We start from the raw sequence: 16271 nt of genomic DNA, 5'->3' as shown, positions 1-16271 counted from the left end.
GAGACGCACCGGTGTTCACCAGGATCACGCAGTGACACACCGGTGTTCACCAGGATCACACAGTGACACACTGGTGTTCAGCAGGAACGCCCAGAGACACACCTGTGTTCACCAGGAACACCCAGAGACACACCGGTGTTCACCAGGAATGCCCAGAGACACACCGGTGTTCACCAGGAACGCCCAGAGACACATCGGTGTTCACCAGGATCCCCGAGAGACACACCGGTGTTCACCAGGAACGCCCAGAGACATTCCGGTGTTGACCAGGATTCCCCAGAGACACACCGGTGTTCACCAGGATCATGCAGAGACACACCGGTGTTCACCAGGATTCCCCAGAGACACACCGGTGTTCACCAGGATCATGCAGAGACACACCGGTGTTCACCAGGATCATGCAGAGACACACCGGTGTTCACCAGGATTCCCCAGAGACACACCGGTGTTCACCAGGATCATGCAGAGACACACCGGTGTTCACCAGGATCATGCAGAGACACACCGGTGTTCACCAGGATTCCCCAGAGACACACCGGTGTTCACCAGGATCCCCCAGAGACACACCGGTGTTCACCAGGATCATGCAGAGACACACCGGTGTTCACCAGGATCCCCCAGAGACACACCGGTGTTCACCAGGATCATGCAGAGACACACCGGTGTTCACCAGGATCCCCCAGAGACACACCGGTGTTCACCAGGATTCTGCAGTGAAACACCGGTGTTCACCAGGATGCCCCAGAGACACACCGGTGTTCACCAGGATCCCCCAGAGACACACCGGTGTTCACCAGGATCCCGCAGTGAAACACCGGTGTTCACCAGGATCCCCCAGAGACACACCGGTGTTCACCAGGAACGCCCAGAGACACACCGGTGTTCACCAGGATCCTGCAGTGAAACACCGGTGTTCACCAGGATCCCCCAGAGACACACCGGTGTTCACCAGGATCCCCCAGAGACACACCGGTGTTCACCAGGATCCCCCAGAGACACACCGGTGTTCACCAGGATCCCCCAGAGACACACCGGTGTTCACCAGGAACGCCCAGAGACACACCGGTGTTCACCAGGATCCTGCAGTGAAACACCGGTGTTCACCAGGATCCCCCAGAGACACACTGTTGTGCCCCTTCTCTGTGGCAATGTGAGACTACCTAATTGAAAAATTCCCATCGCTCAGATCCATTCTCATCGGAGTGCTGCAGTAGGGTGCCTCAGAGTTTAACCAAGATAAAGATGAAGTCTGCATTCAAGGGTTCCTGCAGGGTTCTCTTCATGCCTGCCACCTGCTGGCTCCATTGGTTATTGATGAACCAGCCTCGGTACCGAGCAGACTCAAAGCTCAGGGTGGCGTCTTGCCGCTCCTTCATGTAGAAGATGAACCTCCACTGTGGACTGTACTCAGTGATCTTTCTCAGAGACCGCGAGGTACATTCCTGAGGACGAAAAATATTCTTCCCGTCAGTTCCCCCGAGCCGACTGTCAGAAATCAACAGTTATCATCATAGGGACAGAGAGGCTAGGAGCAGAAGGAGGCCATTCGGCCTTTCAATTCTGCTACCTTTCTCTCTCTGACAAAGACACACGCACACACTCACACAGACATACACTCATACACAGACACAGGTACACACTCATACACACACTGACATACACACTCATACACACTCACACAGACATACACTCATACACAGACACAGGTACACACTCATACACACACTGACATACACACTCATACACACTCACACAGACATACACTCATACACAGACACAGGTACACACTCATACACACACTGACATACACACTCATACACACTCACACAGACATACACTCATACACAGACACAGGTACACACTCATACACACACTGACATACACACTCATACACACTCACACAGACATACACTCATACACAGACACAGGTACACACTCATACACACACTGACATACACACTCATACACACTCACACAGACATACACTCATACACAGACACAGGTACACACTCATACACACTGACATACACACTCATACACACTCACACAGACATACACTCATACACAGACACAGGTACACACTCATACACACACTGACATACACACTCATACACACTCACACAGACATACACTCATACACAGACACAGGTACACACTCATACACACACTGACATACACACTCATACACACTCACACAGACATACACTCATACACAGACACAGGTACACACTCATACACACACTGACATACACACTCATACACACTCACACAGACATACACTCATACACAGACACAGGTACACACTCATACACACACTGACATACACACTCATACACACTCACACAGACATACACTCATACACAGACACAGTTACACACTCATACACACACTGACATACACACTCATACACACTCACACAGACATACACTCATACACAGACACAGGTACACACTCATACACACACTGACATACACACTCATACACACACACACACTGACATACACTCTACACTCTCGTACACACACACACTCATACACATACACATACACTGACATACACACTCGTACACACACACTCATACACACACACACACACAGACATACACACTCATACACACTCATACACACACACACTGACATACACACTCGTACACACACACTCATTCACACACACATGCACTGACATACACACTCATACACACACACTGACATACACACTCGTATACACACACACTCATACACACACACATACACTGACATACACACACACACTCGTATACACACACACATACACTGACATAGACACACACACACTGACATACACACACAGACATACACACTCATACACACACTGACATACATACACAGACACACACACACATACACTGACATACACACACACACTCATACGCACACACATACACTGACACACACATACACAGACATACACACTCATATATACACACAAACACATACACTGACATACACACACACACACTCATACGCACACACATACACTGACACACACAGACATACACACTCATATATACACACAAACACACACACATACACTGACATACACACACACTCATACGCACACACATACACTGACACACACAGACATACACACTCATATACACACACAGACACACACACATTGACATACACACACAGACATACACACTCATACACACGCAGACACACACACATACACTGACATGCACACACAGACACATTCACACTGACATACATACTCATATACACACACATACACTGACATACACATGCACAGACATACACATTCATACACACACAGACACACAGGCATACACTGACATACACACACAGCTATACACACTCATACACATGCAGACACACACACATACATTGACATACACACACACAGACATACACACTCATACACACACAGACACACTGACACACACACACACAAAGACACACACACAACACAGACATACACACACAAACACACTCATGCACACACAGACACACACTGACATACTCACACACATACACACTCATACACACAGACACACACACACTGACATACACTCATACAAACACAGCCACTCACACACACACAGACACTCACACTGACATAAACACTCATACACACTCTCTCATATACACACTGACACACATACACACACACTCTCACACACACACACTGACACAAACACACTGACACACACTCAGACACACACACGCATACACACTCTCACACACACAGTGACACACCCACACACACAATGCCACACACACACATGCACACACACTCACACACACACATGCACACACGCTCTCACACACCCATTCATTCACACCCACACACTCTCTCACTCACATACACATTCACATACACACACACACACACTCTCACACAGACACAATCTCTCTCAAATAAACACAGACACATTCATACACACACTCACGTGCACACACTCACACACACACAAACTCTCTCACTCTCACACACACTCAGTCTTACACACGCACTCACTCTCTCACATATACACACCCTCACACACACAATCAGTCACTCTCACACACACTCTCTCACATGCACACACTGACTTTCACACAAACACAAACACTCTCTCAGACACATACACTCATTCTCACACACATACTCACTCTCACGCACACTTGCTCGCTCACATACACACACACACAATTATTGCTGCCATGTTAATCCGAAGGTGGTGGGATTTGAATTCACTAACTAGGAATCTGGCATTAAGGGTCCAATGATGACCGTGAATCTATGTTGAGTCCATCTGGATCACCGCTGACTTTAGGGACGGAACCTACCATACTCACCCGGTCTGGCCTACATGTGACTCCAGACCCAGGCCTGCTAAGGAGTCAGAGCCATTCATTACCAGGTCAGTGCACATCATCTCCAAGGTGCACTGCAGGCATACACCAAGGGTCCTTAGACAGCACCTTCCAAACCCACGGCCACTTCCATCTACAGTGTAAATGGAGCTGGGTGACAGAGGGAGGTAAATGATCGTACCCTTTTTCCTTCCTCATGTACTTATCCAAATGATTTTCAAATGTTGTAACTGTTCCAACTTCCAGCACTTCCTCTGAAATTTTTATTCCACACCCAAACCACTTTCTGTGTCAAAAAGATTGACCCTCATGTCTTTTATAAAACCTTAAAAATCCGCCCCCTGGTTTTAAACTCTCACCACCCTAGAGGAAAGACCCCTCATGATGTAAAACGCAATAATTATGTTTGTACCGTTGTGATTGCAGCAATGATGTTTGAGTGCTGATGTTGCAATGCAGAGGGAGTGCTACAGGGAAGGTGCTGTCTTCCAAATAAACTGCACAAGGGATTCACTGAGTTCAAGTCCCACCATGCTGGGATTCGGGAACCTGGGTCCCCAGAACTTTAGCTGAATTAATAGTCTGGCCATAACGCCACCATCGCCATCGCCTCTCCCCACAAGGGTTTGATGGTCAGGAGAATCGACAGGTATTTCTGTGACCACAAACAATACTCCAGAATGCTATCTTGCTCCTCTGCTTCTAGGCCCAAGGATATCTCAGAGCGGCTATAGAACCGGGAGGGTGAATGGCCTGTGGTTGTGGTACACATTGCTACCAATAGATATGGGTTCACAAAACAAAGAGAGTTGAGGACCTAAAAGGGAGCTGGGAAGTAAGTTGAAAAGGAACACCTCAAAAGCAGTGATCTCAGGGTTACGACAGTGTCATGTGCTCATCAGAGTAGAAATAGCAGGATATGTCAGTTGAGTATGTGACTGCAAATAGGGTGCGATGGGGGACGGTTTCAGATTCCTGGGACATTGAGACCAGTTCTGGGAGAGGTGGGACCAGTACATCGGATAGGGTCCACCCGGTTAGGACTGGCACTGTTGCGCTCAGGCAAGTATTTGCGAGTGGGGTGGTTGGGATGGGTTTAAACTTGAACAGCAAGGGGATGGGTACCTTAGCAGGCTGAGGAAGGAAAGGGAAAAAAGGACAGTAAAAGAAAGAACATAAAATGCAACGACAGGATGAGAGAAACACAGCCACAGCTTTGGAATGAATTAAACATGGCAACTGGGCAAGCCTAAAGGTTTCGTATCTTAATGCTCATGAGGCGATCAAAACTGGGAACATAACATTCAGGGATATTTGATCTTTTGGAAAATCGGGAGGGTGGGGGGGGGGGGGGGGAAGGAAAAAGGTGGTAAGGCAGCGATGTTAATAAGGGATGACATGAGAACACTTGTGTGAGGTTATCTCGGCTCAGATGGTATGGATAGAGGCGAGATGCAATAAGGGAACGTGCAGATTAGTCTCTCAAAGAGTAACCCCACAGCAGGAAAACACAAAATTCGACAAATATTAAAGGCATGTAAGAAAACTAGAATGATTATTCTGGGGGACTTCAATCTTCATGTTGGTTGGGTAAATCAAATTGGAAAGGATAGCTGCATCAAGAGATTCAGAGAATGCATTAGGAATAATTACCTCCAGAAATATGAAGCCAATCAGGAAGCAGGCTCTTTTAGATCTGGTAATGGGTAATGAGGGAGGCTGAATAATTCACCTCAAGGTCAAAGATCACCTTGGAAGTAGTGATCATAACAGGACAGGATTTAACGTTCACATTAAGAGTGAGAAACTTGGGTTGTTGTGTTTAACTTGAACGGAGGGAATTGCAGTGAAATGAAGGATAACGTTAGTTAAAAGAGACTGGACTGGTCAGGTTAGGAGTTATGGCAGTGGCAGACTTGAAAGGAGGTAAGTCATGGTGCTCGGCAAAAGCATGTCCCAGTAAGGAGGAAAGATTCAAGGAGAGGGATAAACCAACCATGGCCCAAACTGGTTTCATGTTGACCATGCTGGCTCCAACTGCTTGGATTTAGTCTGCATCCCTCAAAACCTTTCCCACGCATGTACCAATCCAAATCTTTTCAAAATGTTGCAATTGTGCCTCAATCACTTCCTCTGGCTGCCCATTCCATACACGCACCACCCTCTGTGTGAAGTAGTTACCCTTGTGCTCTTCTGAAATCTTTCCCCTCTCACCTTCAACCTTTGCCCTCTAGTTTTCAATCCCCCAGCCCTGGGAAAGAGGCTATCCGCTTTCAACCCATCTCTGCCCCTCATGATGTAATATACCCCAATAATGTCGATGGTTTTAAATGCAATGGTTTATCACAGGGAAGATAAAGTGACTTATACATTGACAAGTATTGTGTAAGGATTGTCATGTAATACATTCCATTGTCACTTGTCTTAGAAACCAAAAACCAAACCTGTCAGGTTTCAAACTGTGAACGAGACATCTGACAGCTGTGGCTACGAAAGCAATCCTGTCGGAAAGGTAGATAAAACACATCTGGAGTAGGGGTGTGAGGGTACGGGTGTGAGGGTACGGGTGTGAGGGTACGGGTGTGAGGGTACGGGTGTGAGGGTACGGGTGTGTGCATACGGGTGTGAGGGTATGGGTGTGAGGGTACGGGTGTGAGGGTACGGGTGTGAGGGTACGGGTGTGAGGGTACGGGTGTGTGCATACGGGTGTGAGGGTATGGGTGTGAGGGTACGGGTGTGTGAGTGTGGGTGTGAGGGTACGGGTGTGTGCGTACGGGTGTGAGGGTACGGGTGTGAGGGTAGGGGTGTGTGAGTACGGGTGTGAGAGTACGGGTGTGAGAGTACGGGTGTGAGAGAACGGGTGTGTGAGTACGGGTGTGAGGGTACGGGTGTGTGCGTACGGGTGTGAGGGTACGGGTGTGAGGGTAGGGGTGTGTGAGTACGGGTGTGTGAGTACGGGTGTGAGAGAGGGTACGGGTGTGTGAGTACGGATGTGAGGGTACAGGTGTGAGAGTACGTGTGCGAGAGTACGGGTCTGCGCGTACGGATGTGAGAGTATGGGTGTGAGGGTACGGGTGTGAGAGTACGGGTGTGAGTACGGTTGTGAGGGTACGGGTGTGAGGGTGCGGGTGTGAGGGTACGGGTGTGTGAGTACGGGTGTCAGAGTATGGGTGTGTGAGATTACGGGTGAGAAAGTACGGGTGTGAGAGTACGGGTGTGAGAGAATGGGTGTGAGGGTACGGGTGGGAGTTTACGGGTGGGAGTGTACGGGTGTGAGAGTACGGGTGTGAATATGGCTGTGAGTGTATGGACGTGAGGGTACGGGTGTGTGAGTATGGGTGTGAGAGTACAGGTGTGTGAGTACGGGTGTGAGGGTACGGGTGTGTGAGTATGGGTGTGAGGGTAGGGGTGTGAGTGTACGGGTGTGAGGTTACGGGTATGAGTAGGGGTGTGACAGTACGGGTGTGACAGTATGGGTGTGAGAGTATGGGTGTGAGTGTATGGGTCTGAGTGTACAGGTGTGAGAGTACGGGTGCGAGAGTACGGGTCTGCGCGTACGGGTGTGAGAGTATGGGTGTGAGAGTACGGGTGTGAGAATACGGGTGTGTGAGAGTACGGGTGAGAAAGTACGGGTGTGAGAGTACGGGTGTGAGAGAATGGGTGTGAGGGTACGGGTGGGAGTGTACAGGTGGGAGTGTACGGGTGTGAGAGTACGGCTGTGAGTACGGTTGTGAGGGTACGGGTGTGAGGGTACAGGTGTGTGAGTACGGGTGTGTGAGTACGGGTGTGAGGGTACGGGTGGGAGTTTACGGGTGGGAGTGTACGGGTGTGAGAGTACGGGTGTGAATATGGCTGTGAGTGTATGGACGTGAGGGTACGGGTGTGTGAGTACAGGTGTGAGCGTACGGGTGTGAGAGTACGGGTGTGAGTGTACGGGTGTGAGTGTAAGGGTATTAGAGTATGGGTGTGAGGGTACGGGTGCGAAAGTATGGGTGTGAGGGTATGGGTGCGAGAGTATGGGTGTGAGTGTACGGGTGTTAGAGTACGGGTGCGAGAGTACGGGTGTGAGAGTACGGGTGTGAGAGTACGGGTGTGAGTGTACGGGTGTGAGTGTAAGGGTATTAGAGTATGGGTGTGAGGGTACGGGTGCGAAAGTATGGATGTGAGGGTATGGGTGCGAGAGTATGGGTGTGAGTGTACGGGTGTTAGAGTACGGGTGCGAAAGTATGGGTGCGAGAGTATGGGTGTGAGGGTATGGGTGTGTGAATTTGGGTGTGAGGGTATGGGTGTGAGAATATGGGTGTGAGGGTATGGGTGTGAGGGTACGGGTGTGAGGGTACGAGTGAGAGAGTACGGGTGTGTGAGTATGGGGGTGAGAGTTCGAGTGTGAGGGTACGTGTGTGAGGGTACGGGTGTAAGAGTAAGGGTGAGAGTATGGGAGTGAGAGTACGGGTGTGAGAGTACGGGTGTGTGTGTACGGGTGAGAGGCTATGGGTGTGAGAGTATGGGTGTGTGAGTATGGAGGTGAGAGTACGAGTGTGAGGGTATGGGTGTGAGGGTACGGGTGTAAGAGTAAGAGTGAGAGAGTATGGGTGTGAGGGTACGGGTGTGAGAATATGGGTGCGAGAGTACGGGTGCGAGAGTACGGGTGTGAGTGTACGGGTGTGAGGGTAGGGTGTGAGGGTACGGGTGTGATGGTACGGGTGTGAGAGTACGGGTGTGAGGGTACGGGTGTGAGGGTAGGGTGTGAGGGTACGGGTGTGAGGGTACGGATGAGAGGGTATGCATGTGAGTTTACAGGTGTGAGAGTACAGGTGTGAGAGTTCGTGTGCGAGAGTACGAGTGTGTGAGTACAGGTGTGAGGGTAGGGGTGTGAGTGTACGGGTGTAAGAGTACGGGTGTAAGAGTACGGGTGTGAGGGTATGGGAGTGAGGGTACGCGTGAGAGGGTAGGGGTGTGAGTGTACGGGTGTGAGGGTACGGGTGTGAGGGTACGGGTGTGAGGGTATGGGTGTGAGAATATGGGTGCGAGAGTATGGGTGCGAGAGTACGGGTGTGAGAGAATGGGTGTGAGGGTACGGTGGGAGTGTACGGGTGTGAGGGTACGGGTGTGTGAGTACGGGTGTGAGAGTTCGGGTGTGTGAGTACGGGTGTGAGAGTAGGGGTGTGAGTACGGGTGTGTGAGTACGGTTATGAGTAGGGGTGTGAGAGTACGGGTGTGAGTGTACAGGTGTGAGGGTACGGGTGAGAGAGTACGTGTGTGAGCATACGGGTGTGAGGGTATGGGTGTGAGAGTATGGATGTAAGCGTACGGGTGTGAGGGTACGGGTGCGAGAGTACGAGTGTAAGAGTACGGGTGAGAGAGTACGGGTGTGAGTGTACGGGTGTGAGGGTACGGGTGTGAGTGTACGGGTGTTAGAGTACGGGTGTGACTGTATGGGTCTGAGTGCACAGGTGTGAGGGTATGGGTGCGAGAGTACGGGTGTGTGAGTACGGATGTGAGGGTACGGGTGTGAGAGTACGGGTGTGTGAGAGTACGGGTGTGTGAGAGTACGGGTGAGAAAGTACGGGTGTGAGAGTACGGGTGTGAGTGTACGGGTGGGAGTGTACGGGTGGGAGTGTACGGGTGTGAGTGTACGGGTGGGAGTGTACGGGTGGGAGTATACAGGTGGGAGTGTACGGGTGTGAGGATACGGGTGTGTGAGTACGGGTGTGAGAGTACGGGTGTGAGAGTACGGGTGTGTGAGTACGGGTGTGTGAGTACGGGCGTGAGGGTACGGGTGTGTGAGTACGGGTGTGTGAGTACGGGTGTGAGAGTACAGGTGTGAGTACGGGCGTGAGGGTACGGGTGTGAGGGTACGGGTGTGAGAGTACAGGTGCGAGGGTAAGGGTGTGAGGGTACGGGTGTGAGGGCACGGGTGTAAGGGTACGGGTGTGAGAGCACGGGTGTGATCGTACGGGTGTGAGGGTACGGGTGCGAGAGTATGGGTGTAAGCGTACGGGTGGGAGGGTATGGGTGTGAGTGTATGGGTGTGAGAGTACGGGTGTGTGAGTACGGGTGTGTGAGTACGGGTGCGAGTGTACGGGTGTGAGAGTACGGGTGTGAGAGTACGGGTGTGTGGGTACGGGTGTGAGAGTATGGGTGCAAGTGTATGGGTGTGTGAGTACGGGTGTGAGAGTACGGGTGTGAGAGTACGGGTGTGTGGGTACGGGTGTGAGGGTTCGGGTGTGAGTGTACGGGTGTGAGAGTACGGGTGTGTGGGTACGGGTGTGAGAGTATGGGTGCAAGTGTACGGGTGTGTGAGTACGGGTGTGAGAGTACGGGTGTGTGGGTACGGGTGTGAGGGTTCGGGTGTGAGTGTACGGGTGTTAGAGTACGGGTGTGACTGTATGGGTCTGAGTGCACAGGTGTGAGGGTACGGGTGCGAGAGTACGGGTGTGTGAGTACGGATGTGAGGGTTCAGGTGTGAGAGTACGGGTCTACGCGTACAAGTGTGAGAGTATGGGTGTGAGAGTACGGGTGTGAGAGTACGGGTGTGTGAGAGTACGGGTGAGAAGGTACGGGTGTGAGAGTACAGGTGTGAGAGAATGGGTGTGAGGGTACGAGTGGGAGTGTACGGGTGGGAGTGTACAGGTGGGAGTGTACAGGTGGGAGTGTACGGGTGTGAGAGTACGGGTGTGAGTACGGGTGTGAGAGTACGGGTGTGAGAGTACGGGCGTGAGGGTACGGGTGTGTGAGTATGGGTGTGAGGGTACGGGTGTGTGAGTACGGGTGTGAGAGTACAGGTGTGTGAGTACGGGTGTGAGAGTACGGGCGTGAGGGTACGGGTGTGAGAGTACGGGTGTGAGAGTACAGGTGTGTGAGTACGGGTGTGAGAGTATGGGCGTGAGGGTACGGGTGTGTGAGTATGGGTGTGAGAGTACGGGTGTGTGAGTGCGGGTGTGAGGGTATGGGTGTGTGAATATGGGTGTGTGAATATGGGTGTGAGAATATGGGTGTGAGGGTACGGGTGTGATGGTACGGGTGTGAGGGTATGAGTGAGAGAGTACGGGTGTGAGAGTACGGGTGTCAGAGTACGGGTGCGAGAGTACGGGTGTGAGCGTACGGGTGCGAGAGTATGGGTGTGAGGGTACGGGTGCGAGAGTACGGGTGTGAGAGTACGGGTGTGAGTGTACGGGTGTGAGTGTAAGGGTATTAGAGTATGGGTGTGAGGGTACGGGTGCGAAAGTATGGGTGTGAGGGTATGGGTGCGAGAGTATGGGTGTGAGTGTACGGGTGTTAGAGTACGGGTGCGAAAGTATGGGTGCGAGAGTATGGGTGTGAGGGTATGGGTGTGTGAATTTGGGTGTGAGGGTATGGGTGTGAGAATATGGGTGTGAGGGTATGGGTGTGAGGGTACGGGTGTGAGGGTACGAGTGAGAGAGTACGGGTGTGTGAGTATGGGGGTGAGAGTTCGAGTGTGAGGGTACGTGTGTGAGGGTACGGGTGTAAGAGTACGGGTGTGTGTGTACGGGTGAGAGGCTATGGGTGTGAGAGTATGGGTGTGTGAGTATGGAGGTGAGAGTACGAGTGTGAGGGTATGGGTGTGAGGGTACGGGTGTAAGAGTAAGAGTGAGAGAGTATGGGTGTGAGGGTATGGGTGTGAGGGTACTGGTGTGAGAATATGGGTGCGAGAGTACGGGTGCGAGAGTACGGGTGTGAGTGTACGGGTGTGAGGGTACGGGTGTGAGGGTACGGGTGTGAGAGTACGGGTGTGAGGGTACGGGTGTGAGGGTAGGGTGTGAGGGTACGGGTGTGAGGGTACGGATGAGAGGGTATGCATGTGAGTTTACAGGTGTGAGAGTACAGGTGTGAGAGTTCGTGTGCGAGAGTACGAGTGTGTGAGTACAGGTGTGAGGGTAGGGGTGTGAGTGTACGGGTGTAAGAGTACGGGTGTAAGAGTACGGGTGTGAGGGTATGGGAGTGAGGGTACGCGTGAGAGGGTAGGGGTGTGAGTGTACGGGTGTGAGGGTACGGGTGTGAGGGTACGGGTGTGAGGGTATGGGTGTGAGAATATGGGTGCGAGAGTATGGGTGCGAGAGTACGGGTGCGAGAGTACGGGTGTGAGAGAATGGGTGTGAGGGTACGGTGGGAGTGTACGGGTGTGAGAGTACGGGCATGTGAGTGTACGGGTGTGAGGGTACGGGTGTGTGAGTACGGGTGTGAGAGTTCGGGTGTGTGAGTACGGGTGTGAGAGTAGGGGTGTGAGTACGGGTGTGTGAGTACGGTTATGAGTAGGGGTGTGAGAGTACGGGTGTGAGTGTACAGGTGTGAGGGTACGGGTGAGAGAGTACGTGTGTGAGCATACGGGTGTGAGGGTATGGGTGTGAGAGTATGGATGTAAGCGTACGGGTGTGAGGGTACGGGTGCGAGAGTACGAGTGTGAGGGTACGGGTGCGAGAGTACGGGTGTGAGTGTACGGGTGTGAGGGTACCGGTGTGAGGGCACGGGTGTAAGAGTACGGGTGTGAGAGTACGGGTGTGTGGGTACGGGTGTGAGGGTACGGGTGTGAGTGTACGTGTGTTAGAGTACGGGTGTGACTGTATGGGTCTGAGTGCACAGGTGTGAGGGTACGGGTGCGAGAGTACGGGTGTGTGAGTACGGATGTGAGGGTTCGGGTGTGAGAGTACGGGTTTGCGCGTACAAGTGTGAGAGTATAGGTGTGAGAGTACGGGTGTGAGAGTACGGGTGTGTGAGAGTACGGGTGAGAAAGTACGGGTGTGAGGGTACGGGTGTGTGAGTACGGGTGTGAGAGTTCGGGTGTGTGAGTACGGGTGTGAGAGTAGGGGTGTGAGTACGGGTGTGTGAGTACGGTTATGAGTAGGGGTGTGAGAGTACGGGTGTGAGTGTACAGGTGTGAGGGTACGGGTGAGAGAGTACGTGTGTGAGCATACGGGTGTGAGGGTATGGGTGTGAGAGTATGGATGTAAGCGTACGGGTGTGAGGGTACGGGTGCGAGAGTACGAGTGTGAGGGTACGGGTGCGAGAGTACGGGTGTGAGTGTACGGGTGTGAGGGTACCGGTGTGAGGGCACGGGTGTAAGAGTACGGGTGAGAGAGTACGGGTGTGTGGGTACGGGTGTGAGGGTATGGGTGTGAGTGTACGGGTGTTAGAGTACGGGTGTGACTGTATGGGTCTGAGTGCACAGGTGTGAGGGTATGGGTGCGAGAGTACGGGTGTGTGAGTACGGATGTGAGGGTTCGGGTGTGAGAGTACGGGTCTGCGCGTACAAGTGTGAGAGTATAGGTGTGAGAGTACGGGTGTGAGAGTACGGGTGTGTGAGAGTACGGGTGTGTGAGAGTACGGGTGAGAAAGTACGGGTGTGAGAGTACGGGTGTGAGTGTACGGGTGGGAGTGTACGGGTGGGAGTGTACGGGTGTGAGTGTACGGGTGGGAGTATACGGGTGGGAGTATACAGGTGGGAGTGTACGGGTGTGAGGATACGGGTGTGTGAGTACGGGTGTGAGAGTACGGGTGTGAGAGTACGGGTGTGTGAGTACGGGTGTGTGAGTACGGGCGTGAGGGTACGGGTGTGTGAGTACGGGTGTGAGAGTACAGGTGTGTGAGTACGGGTGTGAGTACGGGCGTGAGGGTACGGGTGTGAGGGTACGGGTGTGAGAGTACAGGTGCGATGGTAAGGGTGTGAGGGTACGGGTGTGAGGGCACGGGTGTAAGGGTACGGGTGTGAGAGCACGGGTGTGATCGTACGGGTGTGAGGGTACGGGTGCGAGAGTATGGGTGTAAGCGTACGGGTGGGAGGGTATGGGTGTGAGTGTATGGGTGTGAGAGTACGGGTGTGTGAGTACGGGTGTGTGAGTACGGGTGCGAGTGTACGGGTGTGAGAGTACGGGTGTGAGAGTACGGGTGTGTGGGTACGGGTGTGAGAGTATGGGTGCAAGTGTATGGGTGTGTGAGTACGGGTGTGAGAGTACGGGTGTGAGAGTACGGGTGTATGGGTACGGGTGTGAGGGTTCGGGTGTGAGTGTACGGGTGTGAGAGTACGGGTGTGTGGGTACGGGTGTGAGAGTATGGGTGCAAGTGTACGGGTGTGTGAGTACGGGTGTGAGAGTACGGGTGTGAGAGTACGGGTGTGTGAGTACGGGTGTGTGAGTACGGGCGTGAGGGTACGGGTGTGTGAGTACGGGTGTGAGAGTACAGGTGTGTGAGTACGGGTGTGAGTACGGGCGTGAGGGTACGGGTGTGAGGGTACGGGTGTGAGAGTACAGGTGCGATGGTAAGGGTGTGAGGGTACGGGTGTGAGGGCACGGGTGTAAGGGTACGGGTGTGAGAGCACGGGTGTGATCGTACGGGTGTGAGGGTACGGGTGCGAGAGTATGGGTGTAAGCGTACGGGTGGGAGGGTATGGGTGTGAGTGTATGGGTGTGAGAGTACGGGTGTGTGAGTACGGGTGTGTGAGTACGGGTGCGAGTGTACGGGTGTGAGAGTACGGGTGTGAGAGTACGGGTGTGTGGGTACGGGTGTGAGAGTATGGGTGCAAGTGTATGGGTGTGTGAGTACGGGTGTGAGAGTACGGGTGTGAGAGTACGGGTGTATGGGTACGGGTGTGAGGGTTCGGGTGTGAGTGTACGGGTGTGAGAGTACGGGTGTGTGGGTACGGGTGTGAGAGTATGGGTGCAAGTGTACGGGTGTGTGAGTACGGGTGTGTGGGTACGGGTGTGAGGGTTCGGGTGTGAGTGTACGGGTGTTAGAGTACGGGTGTGACTGTATGGGTCTGAGTGCACAGGTGTGAGGGTACGGGTGCGAGAGTACGGGTGTGTGAGTACGGATGTGAGGGTTCGGGTGTGAGAGTACGGGTCTACGCGTACAAGTGTGAGAGTATGGGTGTGAGAGTACGGGTGTGAGAGTACGGGTGTGGGAGAGTACGGGTGAGAAAGTACGGGTGTGAGAGTACGGGTGTGAGAGAATGGGTGTGAGGGTACGAGTGGGAGTGTACGGGTGGGAGTGTACAGGTGGGAGTGTACAGGTGGGAGTGTACGGGTGTGAGAGTACGGGCGTGAGTACGGGTGTGAGAGTACGGGTGTGAGAGTACGGGCGTGAGGGTACGGGTGTGTGAGTATGGGTGTGAGGGTACGGGTGTGTGAGTACGGGTGTGAGAGTACGGGTGTGTGAGTACGGGTGTGAGAGTACGGGCGTGAGGGTACGGGTGTGAGAGTACGGGTGTGAGAGTACAGGTGTGTGAGTACGGGTGTGAGAGTATGGGCGTGAGGGTACGGGTGTGTGAGTATGGGTGTGAGAGTACGGGTGTGTGAGTGCGGGTGTGAGGGTATGGGTGTGTGAATATGGGTGTGTGAATATGGGTGTGAGAATATGGGTGTGAGGGTACGGGTGTGATGGTACGGGTTTGAGGGTATGAGTGAGAGAGTACGGGTGTGAGAGTACGGGTGTCAGAGTACGGGTGCGAGAGTACGGGTGTGAGCGTACGGGTGCGAGAGTATGGGTGTGAGGGTACGGGTGCGAGAGTACGGGTGTGAGAGTACGGGTGTGAGTGTACGGGTGTGAGTGTAAGGGTATTAGAGTATGGGTGTTAGAGTACGGGTGCGAAAGTATGGGTGCGAGAGTATGGGTGTGAGGGTATGGGTGTGTGAATTTGGGTGTGAGGGTATGGGTGTGAGAATATGGGTGTGAGGGTATGGGTGTGAGGGTACGGGTGTGAGGGTACGAGTGAGAGAGTACGGGTGTGTGAGTATGGGGGTGAGAGTTCGAGTGTGAGGGTACGTGTGTGAGGGTACGGGTGTAAGAGTACGGGTGTGTGTGTACGGGTGAGAGGCTATGGGTGTGAGAGTATGGGTGTGTGAGTATGGAGGTGAGAGTACGAGTGTGAGGGTATGGGTGTGAGGGTACGGGTGTAAGAGT

General features: G+C 52.8%; 1 protein-coding gene across 1 annotated transcript in view; it reads right to left on the bottom strand.

Annotated features, from left to right (window-relative positions):
- Positions 1–1137: 1137 nt before the first annotated feature.
- The window catches only part of LOC122547760 (uncharacterized), a 52725-nt gene continuing 37591 nt past the window's right edge, over positions 1138–16271 (bottom strand). Inside the window, exon 6 of the mRNA XM_087992415.1 lies at positions 1138–1442. Within this exon, the coding sequence (XP_087848541.1) occupies positions 1221–1442 (222 nt within the window). The 3' untranslated portion in view covers positions 1138–1220. The remainder of the gene's footprint in view (positions 1443–16271) is intronic.

Source organism: Chiloscyllium plagiosum, unplaced genomic scaffold, assembly GCF_037043375.1.
Source record: "Chiloscyllium plagiosum isolate Xiang-an unplaced genomic scaffold, Cpla_swu_hap1 HiC_scaffold_12, whole genome shotgun sequence".
Lineage (NCBI taxonomy): Eukaryota > Metazoa > Chordata > Chondrichthyes > Orectolobiformes > Hemiscylliidae > Chiloscyllium > Chiloscyllium plagiosum.
The sequence above is the reverse complement of the archived record's forward strand: the minus strand, read 5'-3'. Positions and strand labels throughout refer to the sequence as shown.